Source organism: Stegodyphus dumicola, chromosome 6 (assembly GCF_044657685.1).
Source record: "Stegodyphus dumicola isolate Sdum_Otavi_A_Nest chromosome 6, ASM4465768v1".
NCBI lineage: Eukaryota > Metazoa > Arthropoda > Arachnida > Araneae > Eresidae > Stegodyphus > Stegodyphus dumicola.
Window position 1 is genome coordinate 89,547,829 of NC_140773.1, and position 24,669 is coordinate 89,572,497.

Genomic DNA, 24,669 nt, shown 5'->3' on the forward strand with positions numbered 1-24,669 from the left:
AATGCATAACTTAATAACTTACTTTATAGATTAGTTTCATTTTTAAATATTTTGCTATAATATTTATAAAAATATTTGAAGTATTAATTATTTTAACAAAATTTTAAACATTAATTTAGCACGTATTTTAGTACTAATTAAACTTAATAAATCAAAAGTATTTATATTAAATTTATATATCATTAGATGAATCTATCTTAGATTAATATATTTAGATGAAATAAAGTAATGAAACATTACAAAGTAAATCTTATGCGGACTTTAGGTTTTTGAAAGAGCAGATTTAGTCTATTCATTCTAAAAGTAAGGCTGATGAACTATGAAACAAATGCTAAAATGATCACGTCTAAAAGCGGTCATATCGTGACGTTACAGCGACGTCGACAAATTTCCAAGATACAACGGCAAATATTTTGCGTCTTCGCAACGTTGTAAAGACGTCGTAAAAGATCACTTTGCAACTCTTGGACCTGTTTGCAACGTCTTTGTAACGTCGTGTGCTACTTGGGCGGATAACGTGTCTTTCTTCCAACCTTGATTTTTATGAATAATTGTTGAAACATTGTAGACGCACAGGTACGTTCATTTTAGATTGATCGGTAACGTTCTAACGTTTTAAGTAAGCTTGAAAACTTCTTTCGTTTCTTAGTATGAGCGAAAACGAAGTACAGTGCAAGAAATGTCAAATACGTAGGATCTTTAAAAGATAGTATTCACAATAGCTTGCCAGAAACGAAGATGCAAGTTATTTGTGAGAAGACTCTATGAATGGGTGTAAATACAACTCATTAACTATAACTGATACGTATGAAATTTAGCACGCACTAAAATGAGTTATTCTGGTTGTTACGTTCTTTCGTCTTGTCATTTTCAATTTGGGCAATTTCTTTGAATGTTAAGTGATATTTTCTGAACTTACAGCTATTATTTAATAGTGAAGTACAGAAAAATTCAAAGTAGTCATATCATAATGAAATTGTTTTGTTGCAATAAGGTTTTTATTAACTTTTAACTTTTCATCTGAAAGATGTAACCTAGCGGCTGATTGGCAAAGTCACTGAAATCTTTTAGTTTAATTCAGGTTCAAATCCTGGCTAACGGGCTAGCTGCATAGCATTTTCTAAATTTTCCCCATGGGCAACATGGATATGAGTCATTTTTCTTTAGAAAGTCCCTTTAGGACAAATACCTCTTGTGTGCTTTGCCATAGCATATAAGCCAAAACCTGGAAGATGCAACTTCTGTTAATTTGCTGGTAAATCTTTCTAAATTCTCAAAACCACTAAGTCGTGTTAACAAAAAGTTTCTTCGTTATCTAAGTTGTACTTTACTTCTTTTATTAGCTAATAAAGGATAATTCGCAGGCGTGCTGTATATAGCACCCTTGATACAAAAGCCATGATAGAAAGAGGATACTATAACGTATACGGCATAACATATGCTTCACAATATTAAGGTATGGTTTAACTTAATTTACTCTATACTTTTTTGCCTTGTTTAGATCATTTTGCGAGTTTGAGCAAATTCTTTGAATAGTTAGTGGTATTTTCTGAATTAATAGTTAATATTTGATAACTCAGTTTAGACGGTAGTCACTAAGTAATTTCTTTGAATATTAAAGTGGTATTTTCTGAATTTATAGTTGTTACCTGATAGCTAAGTGTAGACGGTAGTCATTCCCATCACACATACTGCGTGACATATACGTCGTGGGATATAAGGTGTAACATATAACCAGTGCAGGATTTACGTATATGCTACACAAGCTATAGCTTAGAGCCCCCACTTTCTTGGGGACCCCAAAAATTTAAACTATAGTATAAATATAGTATAACACACTTATAAAGGCCTCGTATTTAAATAGCTTAGGGTCTCATCAAGTCTAAATCAGGCCCTGCATATAACTGGCGATATAAGATTTGGTTTAAATTAGCTTCTTTCATACTGCTGTGCCTTATTTAGACGAATCTTTATGTGAAGTAGAATATAAATCAATTTTAATCAGAAAATCATCCATAAGATTATTTCTTTCTTTAGGCAAATAGCTATACTATACTTTGCCATAATCAAAGAAGTCCATCCAGATGAATTTTAATCCTCACAAATTAACTAAGATGCAGCTGGCTATTAAAATTGCTTTCCTGTAATGGAAAGCAGATAGCAGAATCACATTTATTTTGCAATAAAATTATACCTAAAAGATTAAATAATAAAAATTTCTACTAATTTCCGGGAACAGAATATGCCATGGGGCTTTTCTGCAATACTAGAATTTGCTTGTTATACTCGCTGGATGGTATTGCCGCGCAGTCTCTCTGTAACCACTAATCAGACGTTTACGATTAATGACAATTCTGAAGCTAGTCAACGCAGGAGCCAGATACCTTGTACAGCGTGTTTCAAAAAGAATATACGTATTTTGAATGCATATATTTATTAAACTGTATGACATACGAATATGAAACTTTACACACATATGTACGAAGCTTTTAAGTTCAGATTACAGATGTTCAATATATCCTCCGTCAGCAACACGAACAATATTACATCGATACTCCAATTCCTCCCATACTTGGGTAAGCATGCCGGTACTCACTGATGTTATGACAGTACGGATCCGGTTCTTCATCTCTTCCAGGTTTTGGTGGAGTGGAGGTACATAAACGTTGGCTTTAATGAAACCCCACAGGCAGAAGTGTCAAATCCGGTGACCGTAGAGGGCAGCTGAGATATACTAAGTTGCCAGCTCCTTGACCACCAATCCAACGGTTCGGCAGAGTTTCATTCAGATAATCACGCACTTGGTGACACCAGTGAGGGGGTGCTCCGTCTTGTTAAAAAATGAAGTTGTCTTCGTGCAGCCTCGGAAACAACCAGTTTGGTAACATAGCAAGATTCTGCTGACCGTTAACAGTGTTTCCATCAAAGAAGAATGGGCCGTAAACAGATAATCGGGATATCGCACAAAACACATTGATTTTGGGCGAAGTGCATGTTCAATGCCTGCATGTGGGTTCTGTAGGCCCCAAATTCAAACATTGTGTTTGTTTACATGACCACTAACATGAAAAGTCACTTCATCACTGAACACGATGCGTTGTGCGAAAGTGTTATCATTGTTAATAGCATTAATAATCTCGTTACAAAATGCCACACGTTTGCGTTTGTCATCAGGAAGCAGGCCCTGTAACAAATGTAACTTGTATGGCTTCATAACCAACCGACGTCTTACAATACGCCAAACTGTTGTTGTAGGCAGTTGTAACTCCCGACTGGCACGACGAGGTAATTTTGAACGACTACATTGGAAAGCAGTTTGAATTCGTACAACATTTTCGTCGCAAGCACGAGGGAGGCCAGGTCTCTTTCCTTTACATACACATCCTATATTTATGAACTGTCAAGACCATCTGCGAATGTTCCACCCATTCGGAGGATCACTTTGGGACGTCAACTTGAAAGGTCTTTGCACTGTAATCACGAAATTGCATTTCGCAAACTCGAAAACACAAAATGATTTCTACTGCAAAGTAGCCATTTTAAACATGTGACGGTTACCACGCAAAACAGAAGACAACTGACATCTAACGTCTATTAATATAAAGTAGACTATGTATTCATTTCGCCAATAGCCGAGCCGGGGAGCAGTGATCGATAGTTTGGACAACATAACACTTTGTAATACGTATATTCTTTCTGAAACACGGTGTACACTGAAGAAGCGTAGCACAATGAACTCATATGTGCCAAGAGCAGTGGTGTCAACACCGGGATGCTCGAAGTCAAAATAGATTAATTTTTCTGAATTTTTTAAATGGTGTAAATGATTTTAATGTCGGCCTCATGCGAACTCGAAATGTCCTGATGAAAAACAAGACAACGGAAATACTGAAAATAAGGCATACTCATGGATTTTAAAGCTTCAGCTGTATCTGATAAAAGTACCGAATATGGGGATTAGAAGATAACGGGATGTGTACCCAATGGCACCCCATACCATTTATCCAGATGCTGAGCCGATATGGTGATGAAGAATACAAGCTCCCAACATTTGCTTTTCCCCCCGTGCTTTAGCACTGGGATATAGCTCCCATAATGTAAGCAAAAGCGGGATATGTCAGAAAAGACATCGTGTAATAGATGTGTCCATATATATTACTGAATACGCCATTGTCAGGCGCTGGTTACTGTGCTGTAGCGTCATGGGTAGCCAAAGCTGTGGTTGTATTGTTAACAATCCATATTGTTGTATCTGTCGTCGTCTGTACGTTCGGGATGCTTGATCCTCTGCAACGTACTCAACTTTCTATCTCAGAATATGTGGTTTCTAAAGTCTCTAACAGTGATGTGAATAATATGTATGTCGTTTGGTATATTGGTGGGAGAAAGCAGTTCAAATCCCGTAAATAGTTTTTCATGGCACTCCAGGACTCACTGACTAAAAATTCTCATAAGAGTTACTGGATTTCGACCCACGTAAGAAGCAGTTGCATGATAGGATAAATCGTAGTCTCTGTAGGCTGCGATTCATGTCTCAGGAATTTGATCTCGAAATTCTGAGACATGTTGATAAGAGTTCATATTACATGAAATACTTTCATATATTTTCATATAAATTTCATATATATTCATACTTTCGTAATGCTTTCATATTACATGAATTATAACACGACCACCAATAGAAAAAAACATACCGAACAAATGCGGATTCAATAGAGTGTAATAGGCAAATAATAAGGCAAAGCAAATAATTCACAGCCTCTTACAAAGCAAATACGAATGATGCATGGCTTGAGGAGGTTGCTGAATTGTTGGTCAAAAGCGATCTTCCGTTGCTAGTGAATTATACAAATACTCTTGCTCTTGTTGTTTATGCCTATGTTCTCAACCGGTGGTACACGTACCACTGGTGGTACGCAAGAGAAAAATAGGTGGTACGGAAAGAAGCAAAGTATTTTTAACTATTAAATTCAAAATATAAAAAAATCAACATCCTGATCGAGTTTTTTCTCTAACACTCGTAAATTTATGCGATCTGAGCTTTGTTCAAGAGAGGTGGTGGTAGTAGTACTTCGTAGTGGTGGTACTAAAGGTTTTCAATTTTTGCTTAGATGGTACGCATTAGTCAAAAGGTTGAGAACTGCTGGCCTAACCTAATTTACATTTTGCTGAAGTCTATAAAAGGCCAAAAAGTATTTAATAAAATATCTAGTTAATGAATTAAACATCATAACATAACAGCTTGTTCGGTAAGTAGTGTAGAAAATTTTGTGTCAGTTGATGAAAAATCAACACAGCCTTGAACGTTCGAAAGGAAAATAACAAGCATAAATGTAGAATTAACTCTCAGAGATTTTCTTATGCCTGATATAGCATTTTTCTAGCACGAAATGCTGGTTCAAGTAACATAAACAAAGCTACGTAACTGAACGAACAAAGGGATAAATGGCTAAGTGAGCTATAGGAAAAAAATTGGCTTTTTAAATAGCATTTCCGATAAGTTACAGAGTACCAGAAATATGTTTTCGTCTCAAAAAATATCTTAATCGTTTAGTACTTGTACTCTGAAATCTCTCCTAAGTGACAACATTAGTTTTGCCTTTTAGTCGCTACTTATATGATGCAGAAGGTGGATTTAAAAAAGGTTTTGGAGGGAAGAGGGGTTAGCTTAGAAGGAGTTTTACATTGCGTTATTCTTCAAAATTTATTACAAAAATTTTCTGCTTTCGAGATTATATAGACATGTATACAACATTACCTTAGGAATTTTTCTCCCATTCATTTATTATTTCTACAAACTATTTCAAATTTTTTCGTAATAGTCAAGGAGAAACTAGAGATTTTTATCTTTGCAGGTGGATATTTCAGATTTCGTAGACACTAATGCGGAGTGGAAACTATTGCAATCTCATTCTAGACGAGAAAATAAACATTATACTTGTTGTAAGGAAGGGTACCCATTCTTGTACTTCAACTTTACCTTCAAGAAACGAAACTCATTTGAAGAAAACGAATTACTCATCTCTGAAGCACCTAATGTAGAAAGAGTACACTTTGGGAACTTAAATGAAGAATAATTGGTTCAGAAATGAGGTACGTAACTCACTTCCTCCACCATTAAAAATGCTTCAAACTATAACAGTGCGCTGCACTTGTGATTTACAAACCTAAGTGGAGTGTCATTTATTGTACATTCTATATTGTAATCCGATTATTATTAATACGAAATCGACTTCAAGTCGTTTCATTATTTATATGAAGTCTGACCTCATACAAATTTTGCATATATAGTCCTCCTTCCTACGGGTAATTCATACATTCGAAAATCTATTCGAGTTCTATGAACCCGCGGACAATATTGAATGATGTATTATAATGCGATGTAAACATACCGTACGAAAATAATTTAAAATTTTAACTGATGTGCTAAGATGAGTAAAATATTAGGAACATTAAATTAAAAATACAATATATTTATCCACAACATATATTGTATTTCCATTAAAATTACTATGCAGTCTTTGTTTTCGTTTCGTTGGTTGCATACATATACTTCCAATTTCAAAAATATTTTAAATGGCTCAAATGTTTATGTTTTGGCTTTTTCAAATAAAAATAAAAACAAATAATAACAAAAAACACCAAAAGTTAGGAAATCTGGTTTTTATATCTTCCTAGACTCTTAGAGTTACATTTAGTAAAAGTTTAATCTCATTATAAAAATTAAAATACAACACGTTTCTTTCCCGTATGAAAAAATTGACTAAAATATTTAATTTCAAAATTTGATATAATTGCTATGTTTTTCTGTTTACCTCGATGAATTAGTTAAAAATCAAATGGGAATAACTCGATGTTATTATTCTTTTATTTAATTTCCTTCAGTGATATTGTTAAGGAATTTATTCTTAAAGGTTTATTCTTAAGGAATAAAGTATGTAGCATTGTTTAATTTATACTTTTATTACTCATGAAGAAATTTCACTCAAGAAATTGATAAGTTTTCAAATCCTAAAAACATATTATTAATAATCTCACGTATTTTATTACTTTAGAATCGTAATCTAATAACCATGCAAAAATTAACTAAACATTTTTCAGGATATAACTATATAAACATCAGGATATAATTATATATCCTGAATAATTTCAGGATTTCAGAATATAATTATATAAACATTTTTCAGGATGAATTTATGCAAAAAATGTTATGATCTAGCTATGCACCATTGTTTTCTACCACACTAATTCTACCATATTCTATAAATAAAATCTCCTTTTTTCAAAAACATTATACTGATCAATTCTTTTCAAAAGACTCTGCATAGCAGTGCTCTTCACTTAATTTATTAATATTAAACAGTTCCTTTCAAATAGGTATTTTATGTTTAGGTACAACATAAAATAATTCATTTTGTGCACTACTCTTAAGCATGATCTCAGACTTTAAAATTAAAAGCTCATATCACGGACAGTTTGTACTTCTACGGAAGTCAAACATATCGTGTTTCGTTTTTCAGAGTGAGACTTTTACGAAATGTTAATTATTAGGACTCGAAAGCCATGTAAAAGTTAGATGTCTTTATTTTTGCAAAATCTATTTTTTTCATATTTAAGCATATTATAACATGGATACGTTCCTTACTTAAACATTTTATATCTAGAAGCGTATATCTACGACATATGGTTGAGAAAATAATGGCTTCTTATCACATAGAGTACTATATACATTCTTTGTCTATGGACACGGTATATATATATATATACGGTATATATATATATATATATACGGTATATATATATATATATATATATATATATATACATATACTATGGAACAACAATTATCCGAGCTAATGTAAAACGGTGCTAACTCGGATAACAGAGATTGATACAAAGAAAATTTTAATACTAAAGTCATATTGTACATACTATAGGAAATTTATTAACATACAGGATTGACGCATGTAGGCGATATAAAGCAGATATACGTTGAAATGCATAGATAGATACATGTGATATATACTATAAACTTGAAAACACGTAGCTGTAACACGAATGCATTTTTTATAAACATTAGTAAAATACCTTTTGTTTCATTGTGCTGCATCATTTTCTTACTGCCAATTGCGTAGACTTCGGAGCATCATAATGTCGGCTGGTGACGTGTCGTCTTGCTATTTAGGACAAAGCAATGCTTTTTCGATCACGTTCAAGTCATCTGTTCGATCGACTGTTAGTTTGACTATTCCCATGTCTTCGTCATCAGAACTTTCATTGTGCGTGACTAAATTTACAACAGCCTCATCAGAAAGTTCAGCTTGTTCATAATATTGCATCTAATTCATCTTCATTCGATTCTGCCTCTACAGCTTGTAGCTGATTTAAGAAAGCTAGTAACTCTTCATCAGTTCATTCTTGAGTTCGTGTTGTTCTTGTGTCATCGTTATTCAGGAAAATATTTTTCAGCAGCTCGGTAGACCGTTTCACGAAGTTTTGCGACTCTCCCAGCCAGTAATTTTTTTATTTGTTGCATTGCGCTCGAATAACACGGAAGTTTGGTTAATCAGAACTCAGATAATCGGGGCTATGTTGCATATTTATTTAAAAAGAAACTTTATGAACTGCAAGTTTACAGACAAGAATTAACAAGTTGTTAATTAAAACAAAGAGCAGCAATAAAAAATGATAACAAATGCATGTTATGATTATTTATAATTAAAACGTATAACAAGAATTAAGAGATAGAAGGCGCAAACTGAATTGTATCATAATAGCTAATTGTGCAACCTGATTTTGGTCAGATTTGTGGATTTTAAAGCACCTTTTCTAGATATCCAACAATCATTCTGTCTGACATTATGATAGAAAAGAGAAATATCCTAAATAAAAAAATATGTAATTTAGATATTGATGACAGAGGTATCAGTGGTTCCTACAGGCCCTCAGGCATCCTTATTAGAAGGTGCCTGTGGTAAATTAAAGTTAATTCGAGGGTGCCTGAACAACGGTGGAGGTTTTAATATAAAATAAAATAATTGTGACCCACTTTCATTATTTTAAATGTTGAGATAAATAGAAACAAATAAACTGAAAAATTGTCCTGTGTAAATTAAAGCAAATCGTGTCTTTTTTTACAGATAACACTATGAGTCAGCCGAAGAAAAATGTACACAGTGTAGTGTTGAACATTTAAACTATGGCTTTATTCCATTAGCAAGGTATAGTACATTACCTATGTGCCTTCTATGCAATAAAACTTTGTCAAACGAACCATTGGAACTTAAGCAATATTTGTCGAAAGTTCATAAAGACAAGAAATATAAAGATTTAACATTTTTTTTAAACAGTCAAAGAAAAGTATTTGAAAACCCCAACATTGTGACAACATCTGAAAGATATGACGATGGACAACTGCGTGTTTCTTACAGCATTTTACTCATTGCAAAGTCACAAAGCCACACACCATTGGTAAAGAAGTTATTATACCAGCTACAAATGAAATAATATGTATTGTGCTGCTTAAAGTAGCTTTCGATATTATAAAAAGAATTTCACTAAATAATTATACAATACAAAAAACGGATTATAAAAATGATTTAGTGAGTAGAAAATTCTTCCCGCGAGTACTTAAAATCATGTGCATTCTCTATGCAGTTTGATGAGTCAACTTTGCAAGGAAACGAAGCTTAGCTTTTAGCTTAAGTGAGATTTGTTTGTAAAAGAGGAAAGGATTTCTCAAGAATTGTTATTTAGGAAATGTTCAGAAACTGATAAGAGACATGAAGTAATATTGAATGAATTAAAAATATTTTTCGATGTAAAAACTATCCTTTGAGTAATATCCACTCCAGTGCCTATTGCTATGGAATGATAGGACAATACCCAGGCTTTCTGCCATATTCAAAACAAGCTAAACCGAATATATTAACTGTACACCGTGTTATTCACGACAATATTCAGTCACCAAGAATCTTACTGAACTCTTGCATGGTTCACTAGATTATGCCATTACCGCAGTTAATAAAATCAAAAGGAATGCTTTATATGAGAGATTATTTCTTTAATTTTCGTTTCGAAAATGATGACGATTATAATTGTTTACTACCTTGACACGTAATTCATTGATTATCTAAAAGTGCATGTTTGGAACAATTTTATGAACTCTTTGATTCAGTGCTGGAATTCCTAGAAATTAAAGATATAGATTTGCAGCTCAATTTAATTAATTCAAACAGTTATATAATTATATGACTGAATGATTTACCATATTCAGCAAAATCGATTCGAAACTGCAAGGTGATAAATTAAATTTAATCAACAGAAGTATCATATTTGCAAATTATTTCTTGGGGAGAAGAAAATGCTTTGAGTTTCCAAGTCATTCAAAATTTCAAAACCGAGATAAAGATTTCCTTGCTAATTCTTAACGTTTAATGGTTCTTCATTTTGACCTCATCCACATATTTGAAGATATTCTTCATTTAGTTATTTGTGACTGGGTGTTGGACACTTTTGCAAGAAGACCCACAAACTCAGATAAATTCATACTAATACGGAAATAAATTATTGAAGTATATAAAATGAGGAGCTGAAACGAATGTTTGAACAAGAATATCACTAATTGTTGTTACAAAAACAAACACCAATTTTATATCTTACAATACGGGTTCACTGTAGAGAAGCTGTTAATTCTTTTCTTGTGACTCTTATTTAGCAGAACGTGGATTTAGTTTAAGTATGAAGCTCATTATGAAAAACTAGGGATCGATGGTACTTCGTATTCATATAGATTTACGACTGTTACTCATAAACACGTAGCCAGACATAAATGATCACATACCATTCCATCATATTCGCTCATCTCATTTAAAAAAAGGATATGCTTTCGTGTTTTAAAACCAAGTTATAATTTAAATAAATACTATTTTAAATACAGATATGTTTTCTTTATATTTTACTTTTGCATCACCATTTACCTTTCAAGGCATTAATGTTATGTATGTAATTTTTCTATAACGCACTTATGTAGCGTTTCTTCACTTGGGGTTTAGTCAAGTTTTTGTTATAAGAATGGGGTGCATGGGCACAGTAAGTTTGGGAACCACTGACATAGAAGGCTAAAGATATAGCATCTATCATGGCCGAATGAATACATTCACTTTCTTGACAAAATAATTTCTTCACACAAACACAAATGGTTAAGCCGGTACAAAGCATGCGCGTGCTCTTCATAGTTACAATTGTGTTTTTTACAACTTACTTTACAACTTTTACTTTTTATAACTTTACAACTTTTACTTTTTACTTTACAACTTTTACTTTTTACAACTCGTATATTCGAAGGAAAAAAGGGAAATAGCAAAAAATAGGCTGGCAGGACAACGGAATGGAGAAGAAATGCGCAAATCACAGTAGAAAGCTTGTTTAGAAGTGATTCAGTTTTGGTTCGATTTTATTTTGATTGCTTGCTAAAGCTTCATTCACACAATGTATTCAAAATCTTAGAGGTCTATGCAGATTTTCGCTGCTAAGCAACCAGACTCTCCTACGTCCCCAAAACCTGATTTAAGGACTTTGCCTAAAAGTTTCAAATTTTCGGGTTTATGTCGAATTGGAATAATAGCCGAGCAATCACAACGAAGCAAACATCGGTCAAAAATTTGGCTGAGTCAGCTGCCTACTTACACATGCGCAGCTCTGCCTGCCCTCATTGACTACGGTTTAAACCTATTAATCAGGTGTAAATGTATTTAATGATTTTAATGCATTAAAACCACATATCTTATGACGAAAACCACATATCTTTAAACCACATAGCTTATGACGAAAAAAAACCTTCGTCTGAACGAACTTTTTTTATGAGGACTTCGCCGGGCGTCATGGGGAGTCTACAGTAAAAATAAAACACATATTAAATAAAAATAAATATATTATATAGTGTTCGCCAGTGAAGGGAGAAATTTTAAAAGTATCCAGTTTTTTTTAATGAAACATTTATTATCAGAATCTTTTACAGATCTCAACTCAGCAAAGTATAACATCTTACTTTTTTAAAATAAGGCCGTTCAGGTAGAGTCATTTTTGTTTAAACGTTCTTCTAATCTTGGCTGAAATTTGTCCATCACTCGACGAAGCAGATCCAGTTGAATCCATACAATATCATATCTGATATTCGTTTTTAATTCCGATATGGTTTGCGGTCAGCCTGTTCTTCAGCAGTCCCCAAAGAAAATAGAAAAAATTGCATTCCCACAAATCAGGGAATCTTGCAGTGTTTGGATATGAGTCTGTGCGGAAAGAGTTCCCTTAAAGCAGTCATGGACGTGCCAGCAGTATGGCTTGTAGCACCATTTTACTAGAAAACATTAATTTCCAGAAACTTAGGGAGCTGTTGCATCAAAAGTATTCCGACCATGTGAACAGCGGTCGGCATTAACAGTCTACCATCCGGAAAAAAATATGGGCCCGGTAATGTCACACAGTCATTCTCGCTTCACTGGCAGACCCTGCATATAATTATATCAAAACTGAGTTAATTTATGTGGATTGTAAAAGTTGTAATGTTCTCAAGATTTGTTTTGTTATTGTGAAAACGTATATGAAAAAAATGTTACTATAGCAAATTGTTCATAAATATTGCTAGTTAAGCACGAAAACTACAAATTGCTGTTGTTGTGCAATTTAAGTTGTTGACACACAACTATGAAACTATGATCTAAAATTAAATTATTTTCTTAGTACCAACTATTGCAAAAACAATGTTGTCTGTATATTTTCGTTATTTTTTATTTTGATGAGCTTTTCTTGGTATAGTTTTGCCAACAGAAAAATAGACACACACACACACACACACACACACAAAAAAAAAAAAAAAAAAAAAAAAAAAAGAAAAGAAAAGAAAAAAAAAAAAAAAAGATTTCTAAGATCTGCTAGTTAAAAAAATGTTTCCTTAAAATATTTTTGTTAACTGAATTTAACAATGATTACGTTCCATGAAATGATAAGAGACCTAAATATTGCGAGATAATTTTAAACAAAGAGCAACGAAATTTCACAGTATAGTAATTTTTACCAACAGTAAATTAACGATACCAGAAAATCAAAATGTAATTCGGTATCTAGAAAGCAAATTGATTAGGATACAAAGCCATATTTCTTTTAGAAATTACGATTTGAATTCTGCACAATAAATATGATACTCTTGACAGGTCGCCGCTTATAACATAGTAAATATCCAATGATATAAATGTATCACAAACTGATAACCCAAACAAAATGAATTTAACCTTACGGTAACTTTCGTTATACTTCCTGGGTAGCCAAGAAGTGCGAAGAGAGTTACCATAACATTAACCAGCACAGTCTTGTATACCAGTTTTGCACGAAAAATTGCGGCAAAAAGAAAATGAGCACAACGGCGCTTTCTAATTGGTTGAATTAGCCCACCAGCGGCCGAGTGGTAAAAGCCGCTGAATACTGGTAACTTGGTACGGCTAAGGGGCTGGCTCCATACGCGTTTTTATGGTTTTCCCCATGTGTAACGTGGATACGAAGTAGTTACCCTTAAAAAGTCTTCCATGAGCAACCTTCCCCTTCCACATAGTGCCTAATGGCGGAGCAGATAATAAAAATAAAATAAAACATAGGATTTCTTCGGTTTCTGACGGGATTTAGCCACTCATGCTGATTTCAGTTAGCTTTACTTTCGCTCCTTTCTATTGAATTCCAGTCGGCAGTCATATAACTCGAATTCTAAAATTTATGATTAGGAATTGACGCCGTTATACGCTTGGCGTCCTGCGACCTGGCACAGTCTGCACACTCCTGGAACCGACCCTGATGCTTACTTTTGTGCCAAATTATATCTCACAGATGAATAATTTGATTTTTTCACATGGGAAATCAAAATATCCATCAAAAAGATAGAACTTACAACAGCATGTTTTAACATATTTTCATTTCTTTCACTTTTTATGAAAGTTTTCTCACTTATTGTTGCGAAGATATCTAAACATTATCAGCCGCAAATAAATAAATAAATAAATAATTCAATTTAATAAATACTTTTAAGTTATTCACAAAAAAATGCAAACAGACTAATATTCCTACTTCCTGTATTGAATATGTGTGTTGATGGAGCAATCGAAATCGCTGAAGCAAAAATCGAAATCAATGACCTTGTTGACAACAAAATCTAAATATTGCTTGCCCTGCAAGGATCTATGTTTTTTAGTTACAAAATGATCTTATAATTTCTCCTAATCTTATTTTCACCTCATAAAATAACGAAGTGGACGCTTGAAAGAACTCTCTGACTAAGGCTTCAGACAGTCTTAATAGGTCCCTATTAGACAGATGATGTTCTAAATGTTGTTATTTATATGAAACAATAATTAATGTCTATGAACTAATGTAAGATTTTATTTCAAAATATGAAAGGTGAAAGTTATAAATAAAGAATAAAAGATAAATGGGTAAATTTGAAAGGAGGATTGGACTAAAATAGCTTCACTAAATTCAAGCTTTTAAGGCATTCCTTTTTTCAGTGGGCTGTTCGTTTTTTAAATTTAGTAATAAAAGGTGCGACAAAAGTGAGTAGAAACACTATCATTCTTTGTTTTACTAAATCTTTAATTAATTACCTTGAAACTTGCATCCTGTTAAACACCGCAGAAGACATCAGAAACTATATAAGAAAATGAGCTGTAAGCAGTTTTACGCTTTCGATATCAACTAAAAAGACTTCATGACTCATTATGGGTTACAACAATTTTAATTAAAAAGTCTGAAAGCATTCAGATTTATATTACGCCCAAAGGAGCGTTTTATTTTCATTTATACATACATACACGTTTCGAAAGCATTTGGGCTAACGCCCTTCGGGCTAAAAATGTTGAAAAACAGCATATCTTTAGAATCTCCGACAGACAATCTCATCCGCTAAAGATAAAACTATTTTATTCCTACAGTGTGTTATCACTGCTCGATTTAAAATCGTTTAAGTAATAAATAATTCATTAAAATAAGTTTAAACATATAAAATAGATTATAAAGCAAAATCGAAATTCAAGAATCAGGCTTCCAGGTGCCCTTATTCGGGCGGATGACTACGTTATTCAAAATTTGATGGTTCTAGGTATCGTTGTTTTTTCAAAATGCGAGAAACACATATACATTCATGCAGATTCTTCATTATTTAATTCCTTTAAAATGCAATGCAGGTCAATACTATTTAGTGGCAATAAGTTGAAAAGTGATACAGCCATTTATATGATTTGACGCAAAATGCCGTTTCGAGACTAATAATTCCTGTGGGATAACGCCCCTTTGGGCTAAAAATTAGCCGCTTGCGCTATCAGGTTCAGTGTTCCTCCTTACTTGCTTTGGGAACATTAAATGACCTGACTCGGAACAGGGAGCTTACTAAAGCTATGTTCAATAAATGTGGGAAGTAGACAAGATACACAGGAAGGGTATACGAAACCCTTTATTATTCTCTCTTTACAATGATTTCCGGACTTCGGAATACAGAGACAAACCACTTGTGGTCTGAACGTAAGAATATAAAAATATTAACTAAATTCTAACTAAACTAACTTTGGATTAATAAACAAGTGTCTACTTGAAGATTGGCCGTATATTAACAGAAAGGCCGTATGTAGTACAGAGAACTGTTAACACTACGATACGTTTAAAATTATCAAGAGGATTAAACCTCTGGCCTTGAAGGCAACCAGCAACCGAGTAAAACTGCTATGGCAAGCGGTCTGCTCCTAATCACTCATTCCTCTCTCTTGCTTGGCAAAAAGCCACAACTTAAGTACTTGGCGTTCGCAAGACAAATTTGCATAAATAAGTTAAAGCTTTTAATTCTGGCCGGAAGTAGAAAATAAGAAGTGATAGTAAAGATTTAAAATAAAATAAACGTTAGTACAACTTAAGATCCTTACATACTTCCCGCCAGAGTTAATTAGTTTGAAACTGAGGTCTAAAACGACCTTGTTGAAAACTTTTAGCTCTAGAATCTAACGCGAGGCCAATCTTTTACAAACATCTCACTAGAAACTAGAAATTAAATAAAAATCGATTTTTACATTATCAACTCCATGGACAATTACTTTTCATCTGTACTGCATCTAAACAGGAGCTTTTAGTTGAAATCTGGTTCCTTCTAGACATCCGGAAGGAAAACTAGTTTAATGAAATGTTACACAATTAAATGGCAAGTAACATGAATATTTATATTTCTCTTAACATTCTTATTTCATTCATGACGTTATTTAATTCTCTGCCCGTGCTCTCTGACATGTGTTGTAAAAGAAAACACCAAACACGAACGTGTTCATGTACAAGTGTTCAACACTACCGCCAGCAATCAAAACACTAACGTGTTAAAATTCAACATAACAAGACCTCATAACACACCTTATATTCATCTCTAAACCCTGAGGTACTATTCTGAAAGTGGCTAAATCTGAAGTGTAGCGTCAGAGAGCCTAAGTACATTCATTCAACCTTTAACACATATTCAGAATAATTTTCTCTTTTTACAGTCACACGAATAAAAAATATTTTGACATTACTTTCACTTTTAACATATCACAGTATTTCTTAACGTTTAAAATAACAGTTCATATTGTATATAAGAACATATTAACATGCCGTTAATTTTACGCATTTTAAAACATACATTAGTAGTACATTGTTAACTTCTATTCTTTTCCAAGCAAGTGCCAATTCTTCTACATTGAAATACTACATTTCAAAAGTCTTTCATACTAAAACTTCTTTCTTGCCAGAATCTTTTAAATAAAATTTTATACAATAACTTTTACAATATTCAAGTTTTTACACATTCCTATTATATATTAATTTTAGTTTTACTCGCGAGTAATTGAAAAACATAATACCAAAATAGGTAACAACTCATTTCTCGCCTTTTTGGCGATAAAGGTAGACCTCACATGAGGGAAAACGTCTTGAATTCTGCCACTTGCAGTAAGAATGAAAGATTAACTTAAGGTTGCAAAGTAACATAAAGTTTTACTTATCTTTGTGATATTCGGACATTCTTTTTTCTGCCCAGTCCTGGAAGGTAGCAAAGACTAGCGTTTGGTTTATCTTCCTTCTTGTGCGGGTTCGCCCTTCAGTTTCTTCCTCTATGAGCTTTCATTTCCTTCCAGTTCGGTCACCCTTGAAGACCTTCTTTTTCGCCTCTGCCTGTGGTCTAGACCGTTTGATGGCAGCTGGTCTTGGCGGAACCGGAACACTTCTCTCTCGTTCCTGCTTGGATCTCGTTGCTGGCCGTTCAAATTTTCCTTGTTTCTTTGCCTCCGCAGCTGGTGTTCCTTCCGCAATTCGTCGACATTTGCTGCGTAGACTCTTGTCCGATGGGTAGATCTACCGTTTGGGAGCCGGGTTATAGTTGCCGTTATTTCTCCTGGCTCTCTTTGCATTCGTCGTACTTCTCCCTTCTTCATTCTGGGGGTGGTCGTGCGCTCTCTTTTCTGGTCGGTGGAACGGCTTCTTTTTCTTGTTACCTTCAATTTTCCAACGGGGAAACTTTCTTTTCAAGTGCTCCTGCCTCCTAATGGCTTGCCCTTGTGATTGTCGTTGTTCCACCTCTGGAGCTTGTGCCTGCAGTGCCTGCCGTGACTGCCGTGCCGGATCCTGCAAAAGATCTTTAAATATTTGCCTTTTATTACGGTCATAGAATGGTTTTATCTGGTCAATGTTTGCGGAGCATGTTTCACCATTCCTGGCTTTTAACACCACTACAGCCTGAGTTATTTTTTCTATGACATATGGTCCTTCAAATCGTGGAAAAAATTTGGCGTTTTTATCTTCTGGTGCTGAAGAAAGTGAATGCTTAATTTTTAATACTTCATCTCCTACTTTATAAGTTACTCCCCGTCGTTTCAAATCGTAATAAAGTTTCTGTTTTCTCTGTGCTACCTCAGTGTTCTTTTTTGCTTCTTTAATTAATTTTTCTATATCACCCATTTTAAATTCTGGGGCTCTTTGTTGAACATGAAATAATTTATCTAACGGCGTTATAATCTTTCTGCCTAAAAATAACTCAGCAGGAGTTTTGCCCGTTGTATCATGTTTTGCGGTCCTAAGGGCGAAAGCTAATTCATTGACATAGTTATCCCAGCTTTCATGAAAAGTTTTTAACATAACTACGGATAATTTTTACTATATTTCTATTGACCCGTTCCGCTATATTTGATTGCGGCCGATACGGGACCATTTTTAAATGACGTATGCCCAGTTTTTGGCACATGTCTTCAAATATATTACTTACAAATTGAGGACCATTATCCGATATAACTTTTAGGGGCGCCTCGTATTTTAAAATATATTTATTTAAAATAGAATCAGTAACTAATTTCGCGGAGGATCGTTTTAAGGGAACAATTTCGGTCCACTTACTAAAATGATCAACCATAACAAGGAGATACCGACTTTTATTTAACTGACTTTTTGGGAAAGGGCCCAATAAATCGATGCCAATTATTTCATTTGGAAATTCGGATTTAATGCTATTTAGAAACCAGACCGGGCGGAAATTAATATAATTAACTGCTTGACATGTTGGGAAGGACTGGACATACGCCCTTGTTAACTTTTGCAGTTCAGGAAAATAGACTGCCTCGCGTACGCGTTGGATAGTTTTTCGAATACCAGCATGAGAAGCTAAATGGCAGTCGTGTAACTCCTGCAGGATATTTAATCTAAGACTAGCTGGGATAACAGGTCGAAATTCGTTGTTGGAATTTGTAGTTTTTGTATAAAATAATAGACCATCTATTAGTTCGTAATGGGCCGCCCTATTTCTTATCGCCACAATATCTTGGTGGCTAAAATTCTCAGGATCCTTTAAATACTCATAAATGTTTCTAAATTCAGGATCCTTACCCAGTTCGGTTATTACAGTTTCTCTCGAATTTATTGTACATGCTGTGAGCATTGCCACCTTTACAGTATTACCTTCTTCATCTATTTTTATTCTGGATAGGGCATCTGCTACGATATTTTCCTTTCCGGGGGTGTGCTTGATTACCAGATTTTACTCTTGTAACTTGAGTGCCTATCTTATTAACCTTGGGGATAAGTTTTTCCCTGAGTATAATCTAGTTACCGCCGCATGATCAGAATACACTGTTATTGGCGCCCTTCCAAAATAGACTCGGAACTTTTGCACTGCTAACAGAACTGCAAGTGCCTCTCTCTCGGTCGCGGAATAATTTCTTTGTGTTTGATTTAAAGTTCGGCTAAAAAATGCCACGGGCTGCTGATTTTGCGAAAGTATCGCTCCTACCGCCTAATCCGAGGCATCCGCTGAAATTTCTAAATTCTCATCCTTTTCAGGAAATTTCAAAGCAGGGGCTTGCGTTAATGCTTGCTTTAATTTTTCGAAAGCACTATTGGCTTCGGCCGTCCACGAGAATCTTGCCTTTTTCCTTTTTAATTTTAACAATGGTTCAGGAATAGCTGCAAAATCTTTTATAAAGGACCTATAATATGAACAAAGTCCTAGAAAAGAAGAGAGCTTCTTCGCCGTATTTGGCGGCGGATACTTTTGCACAGCGATTATTTTTGATTCGTCTGTCTCGATTCCTTTCTGAGATATTTTGTAACCTAAGTATTTTAATTCAGGGGCTGCAATTTTGCACTTTTCGACATTGACTTTTAGACCGGCCTCATTTAATAATGAAAACACCTGTCTTAAATCCTGTACATGTTGGTCGAGATTATCACTAGTAATAATGATATCGTCTAAATAGATAAATGTGGACTTTCCAAGAACAGGCCTTAGCACAATGTCCATACATCGCTGAAATGTTGCAGGTGGCCCTGAAAGGCCAAACGGCATACGCAGGAATGCATAAGTGCCAGACTTGGTTATAAAAGCAGTCTTAGGCACATCTTCCGGTCTAACCCCTATTTGAAAATAAGCAGTCGTTAAGTCTAAAGTCGTCATGTATATTTGGTAGAAGTTATGTTCCTTAGAATTTCTTCAATAATAGGTAACGGATATACCGGATATTTAGTCATGGAGTTTAATGTACGATAGTCAATCGCAAAACGTCACCTTTTTGGATGTGTTACTGGATAGTCATTGTTTTTCTTACATAAAACAACCGGGCTAGAATAACTACTTGAGATGGGCGTTATGATCTTTTTACGTAACATATCTCTAATGTGCCACTCTATAATTTTTTCTTTATTCTTATCATACCGATATGGTTTGTGGCGAACTGGCAGTGAATCTCCGGTGTCTATACTATGGTTAGTAACTTGAGTAAATCCTGGAATATCACTAAATAACGAAGCAAATTCACTTACCACTTGTCGGATTTTTTGTTGCTCTTCCTTAGGCAGGTGGTCAAGGTTTAACATTGGTGGTTCTGTTTTTTCTTCTCGAACTGGTTTCATCGTCAGCTTAAGGGACGCTTCGTTAAAATCCAGCGTTGCTTCTGCCTCTGAAAGAAAATCTATCCCTAAGATGATATGTTCCTGCAAATTCTTTACTATAAAAAACATAATCTTTACTTGTTCGTCCTTGATACGAACGTATAGCGGTAATTTACCTATGCACTTACATCTTTCTCCTTGCGCAGCTTACACTGTCGTATTATCCGAATTATATATGCGGTATTTCCGAAAATACTTCCTAAAAAAATCTTCTGTCACACAGGAACACTGCGCGCCTGTATCCAGGAGTGCGGTGGCTGGGATGTTATTCACCAACACTTCAATCTTTGGAAGAGTCAAATTTTTCACCATCACTATATTTAACTTGAAGGAAGAGGGGTTTTCTTGGCCTTCGGATTTCCACACCCTCCCGTCAGCAGAAATCCGTTTTAGTTTAAATCTTGTTTTTTCCTTTCCGTGCTTTCCTTCTTTTTCCACTGGACTTCAGACTTTTTTCCTGGATTACTATTGAACTGTCGACGTTCGCCGGGTGTTTTTGGATACTCGTTTTTTCTTCCCCACTGATTCGCTTTGCTTCCGTAGCCGTGTTCTTGACTTTGCTGTGGTCTTGGCGCACCAAATTGGTTTCGTTGCTCATAGTGGCGTCTTCTTTCAATGTCTGCCGTTCTTCTACTTTCAAACTGGATTTCTAGCTCAAATAACTTTTCCAGTGTAGTCGGATTCCTTAATTCAATAAAGTCTTGTACTTGGGGAAGTAACCTCGGCAAAATCACTTGAATTATCTCAGGATCCGGACTGTTTCCATACAAGAGTTTGAAGACGTGAATGTTTCTTAAAATAAAGCTTGAGAGATTTTCAATTCGTTTCTGGTATATGCTGAAAAGTTCTGTTTCTAATTTTGCACGATCCCTTATGACAGGGAAGGCTTTTACTAGGGCAGTCTTGAAATTTTCGTAAGTATAGGTGGGACTTCCCGCTTGACCCAAGAGACTTCTGCTTATACATTTGAACCAATTAAGCGCTTGGCCCCTCAAAGCGCTGGTAGCTAAGGTGACTTTCTGGAACTCATGCACGGGATACATCATGAAGTGTGTCATGTATCTGGCAGCGGTGAGCCAATCAGCTGCCTGGCAGAGCCCAGCAAGTGAGAGAGAGGACAGTTGCATGTTAGCCTCAGAGGAGGCAGGTTGTAGGTTAATTATGTTGTAGGAGCGAGATAGTGCTCCGAGTTTGCCTTTATTCCTTAAATGTTAATTTTTTTTTCATTATTCTTTGAAAGTTAATTTTTAATAAATGTTGGTGTCGTTTTCCTCATGGTGCCTTATTAATATGCAAGGTCATTACAGCACGCTCTCTTACGAGAACCAGAGCTAACGAAGACGACCGGATTTTGGAGAAAAGGTGAGAAATTTTTGTTGTAACTTTAAGGAAAATTTCTTCTAAATCTGTTTAAAGGAGTAGTTAAAAGTGATTTGATTTCGGTGTTGAAGGAACTTGGTGAAGAAGCCGATTCTAGTTTAAAAGTTGTAGAATTAAAAGATAAGCTTTTAGGTTCTAAAGAATATTTGAAAGATAAAGATTTTGTTATTGAATTTCTTAATACTACGGTTGAAGAAAGGAAAAAGTCAGAAGAAATTGTGAAATTGCGTTTAATACAAATCGAAAGTAGCAAAGAATCTAGTAATAACGTAGAAAATACACTTTCATTAGATAAGCTTTTGAAAGCTGTACAGGCATTATCGATTTCTGTACCTAAAAAGGGTGAAGCATGGAACTTATTTTTTGATTCCATAGAAAGGGCTTTTAAGCATAAGAATGTACCAAATGAGTTTAAGTCTGAAATTTTACTTAAACTGATAGGTGATAAATCTTCTAATATTCTAGTATATATTAAAGATGATGATTTGAAAGATTATGAAAAAATTAAATCTTTAATTCTTAAGGAATATGAACCATCGCCAATTATATGTTTAGAAAATTTTCGCCAAGCTCAAAGGTTGACGGGGGAAACTCATTTGCAGTTCGCCTCTCGTTTAAGATCATGTTGGATCCATTATTGTAAAAGTAGAAACGTCAATGATTTTGAGTCTTTAATTAACTTAATAATTTCTGACAAACTTTTTCAAACATTGGATAGTGATTTAGCGTGCCATGTTGCAGTTCGACAAGGTGAAAGTTGGCTACGTCCAGAAGAACTAGCGAAGGAATGCGACACTTACTTCATCGCGAAAGGTAAATCTTTTGATGACATAAGAGGTGAAAAACGCGCTAATTTTCGTGATTCATACAACAAAAACTCTAAATATATTCCACCAGCGCTAAGAAAAGATTTAGTGGTAAATGAACAGAAACATTCGTTTAAACCGCGAGAATGTTATGTGTGTAGTAGCAGTTTACATTTGGCTAAGGATTGCCCGAACAGGCGAAATAAATTTGAGAGGTCCAATAAACAGAACGTCAATTTCCCGGTCAAACCGAAAGTTAACACTTCAAGTAAGTCGAAGGACAATGCGGTTGTTACATTTGTAAATTCTGAACATTTACAAAAACCCGAGTGTTCCGACGGAAAACTTAATTTTTATTCCTTGGAAAAGATTACTATTTACATTGCAGGGAAGCAAGTAGAAGCTATAAAAGATTCAGGTACAGAAATATCAATTTTGAACACTACATTAATTTCTGATTTAAAAATAGAAAGTAAGGGTAAAATCATTTTAAGTTCCGCATTTGGCGACGTCATAGAGGCAACGTTAGCAACTATTCCCATTTATTACAAAAAACCAAACAGTTGTCTATATTCGCGCGTAGAAGCTCTTTTCGCGTTGACAGATAAGCTAAATGTCCAATGTTTAATTACACCAGATGTATGGGATCGCATATTTGAAGACGAGAATGAATCAACAGTCTTCCCCGAGACGAAACCGGAAACTCATAAACAAAAACAACTTGAGGTTGGCGCCGTTGAACTGTCAAATGTAAATCTTTTTTATAGCTCAGTGGCGAATCAGAATGATGAAAGACTAAACAGTTATTCGGAATCGAATAAATTTAAGGTCGATCAGAGAAACTGCCAAACGTTAATAAATTCTTTTAAGGACGCAGAAGTAGGAAAGAATAATTTCTTTTTACAGGACGAATTATTATTTCATAAAGAAAAAATTTGTGGGGAAAACATACAACAGTTAGTTTTGCCCGAGAATTATCGAAATAAAGTCCTTCAATTAGCTCATGATTCCATATTCGGAAATCATTTAGGTATGAGGAAAACTAAAGAAAGAATTAAGCTTTTATTTTATTGGCCGAACATATCCAAAGATGTAGAAAATTATTGTAGAACATGCGAAAGATGTCAATTAAAAAGTCCGGAAAGACAATCGGATAAAATTCCGATTACTCCTATTGTTCGCGCGCCATATCCCTTTCATACAGTAAATATAGATATTATTGGTGAAATTTCACCTCCTTCAGGAAGGAAACATAAATATTGTTTGTGTTTGATAGATAATCATTCAAAATGGCCAGAAGTCATACCTTTAAAAAGTCTTTCTGCTAAAGCTACTTGTGAGGCTCTTTTAGATATTTTTATGAGAACCGGTATTCCAGAAATAATTTGTAGCGATCAAGGCACTAATTTTACCTCACAATTAACTCAAGAATTCGAAAAAAGGTTAGGAACTCATCCTCGTTTTTCGACACCTGGTTACCCAGCATCAAACGGCTCAGTGGAAAAATGGAATCGGGTATTTAAACAAATGTTACATCATGTAATTCGCACAGATCCTGTTAATTGGGACAAGCACATACCTTATTTACTTTTTGCGTATCGTGAAGTTCCAAATTGCACTACCGGTGTATCTCCATTTATGCTTATGTACGGTCGTGAAGCTAGAGGTCCCTTAGCTGTGTTAAAATCATCATGGTCCGGTGAAATACCATTACCTCTTAATCTGAGTAATTCAGCAGTTGATTATCTACAAGAATTAAAGATAAATTTAGAGAAAGCATCTGAGCTCGCTTCTTTATCTGCCGCGGAAAAACAAGAAGCTTATGCATATTATTTTAACCGTCGCAAAAGTTTGAAAGAATTTAAAAATGGTGATCTAGTATATTTACTTATACCAGACTCTAGCAACAAGCTATATGCTAGGTGGACAGGTCCAGGTGAAATTGTTGAAAGAGTAAATCCTCATTCTTACAAAGTTAAATTACCCGATGGGAGTGTGA

General features: G+C 34.6%; 1 protein-coding gene across 4 annotated transcripts in view; it reads left to right on the forward strand.

Moving 5' to 3' along the window:
• LOC118190674 (neuronal acetylcholine receptor subunit alpha-6-like) overlaps window positions 1-24,669 on the forward strand; it is a 91,022-nt gene that overhangs the window by 63,003 nt on the left and 3,350 nt on the right. For 2 of the 4 annotated variants that reach the window (XM_085818659.1, XM_085818657.1), the window contains one exon: window positions 5,856-6,093. In XM_085818659.1, coding sequence (XP_085674785.1) covers window positions 5,856-6,077 — 222 coding nt within the window. In that variant the 3' untranslated portion in view covers window positions 6,078-6,093. Of the gene's footprint in view, window positions 1-5,855; window positions 6,094-9,140; window positions 16,737-21,791; window positions 21,847-24,669 lie in introns of those variants that run through there. The other 2 variants (XR_015041676.1, XM_085818658.1) reach the window with 2 other exon arrangements.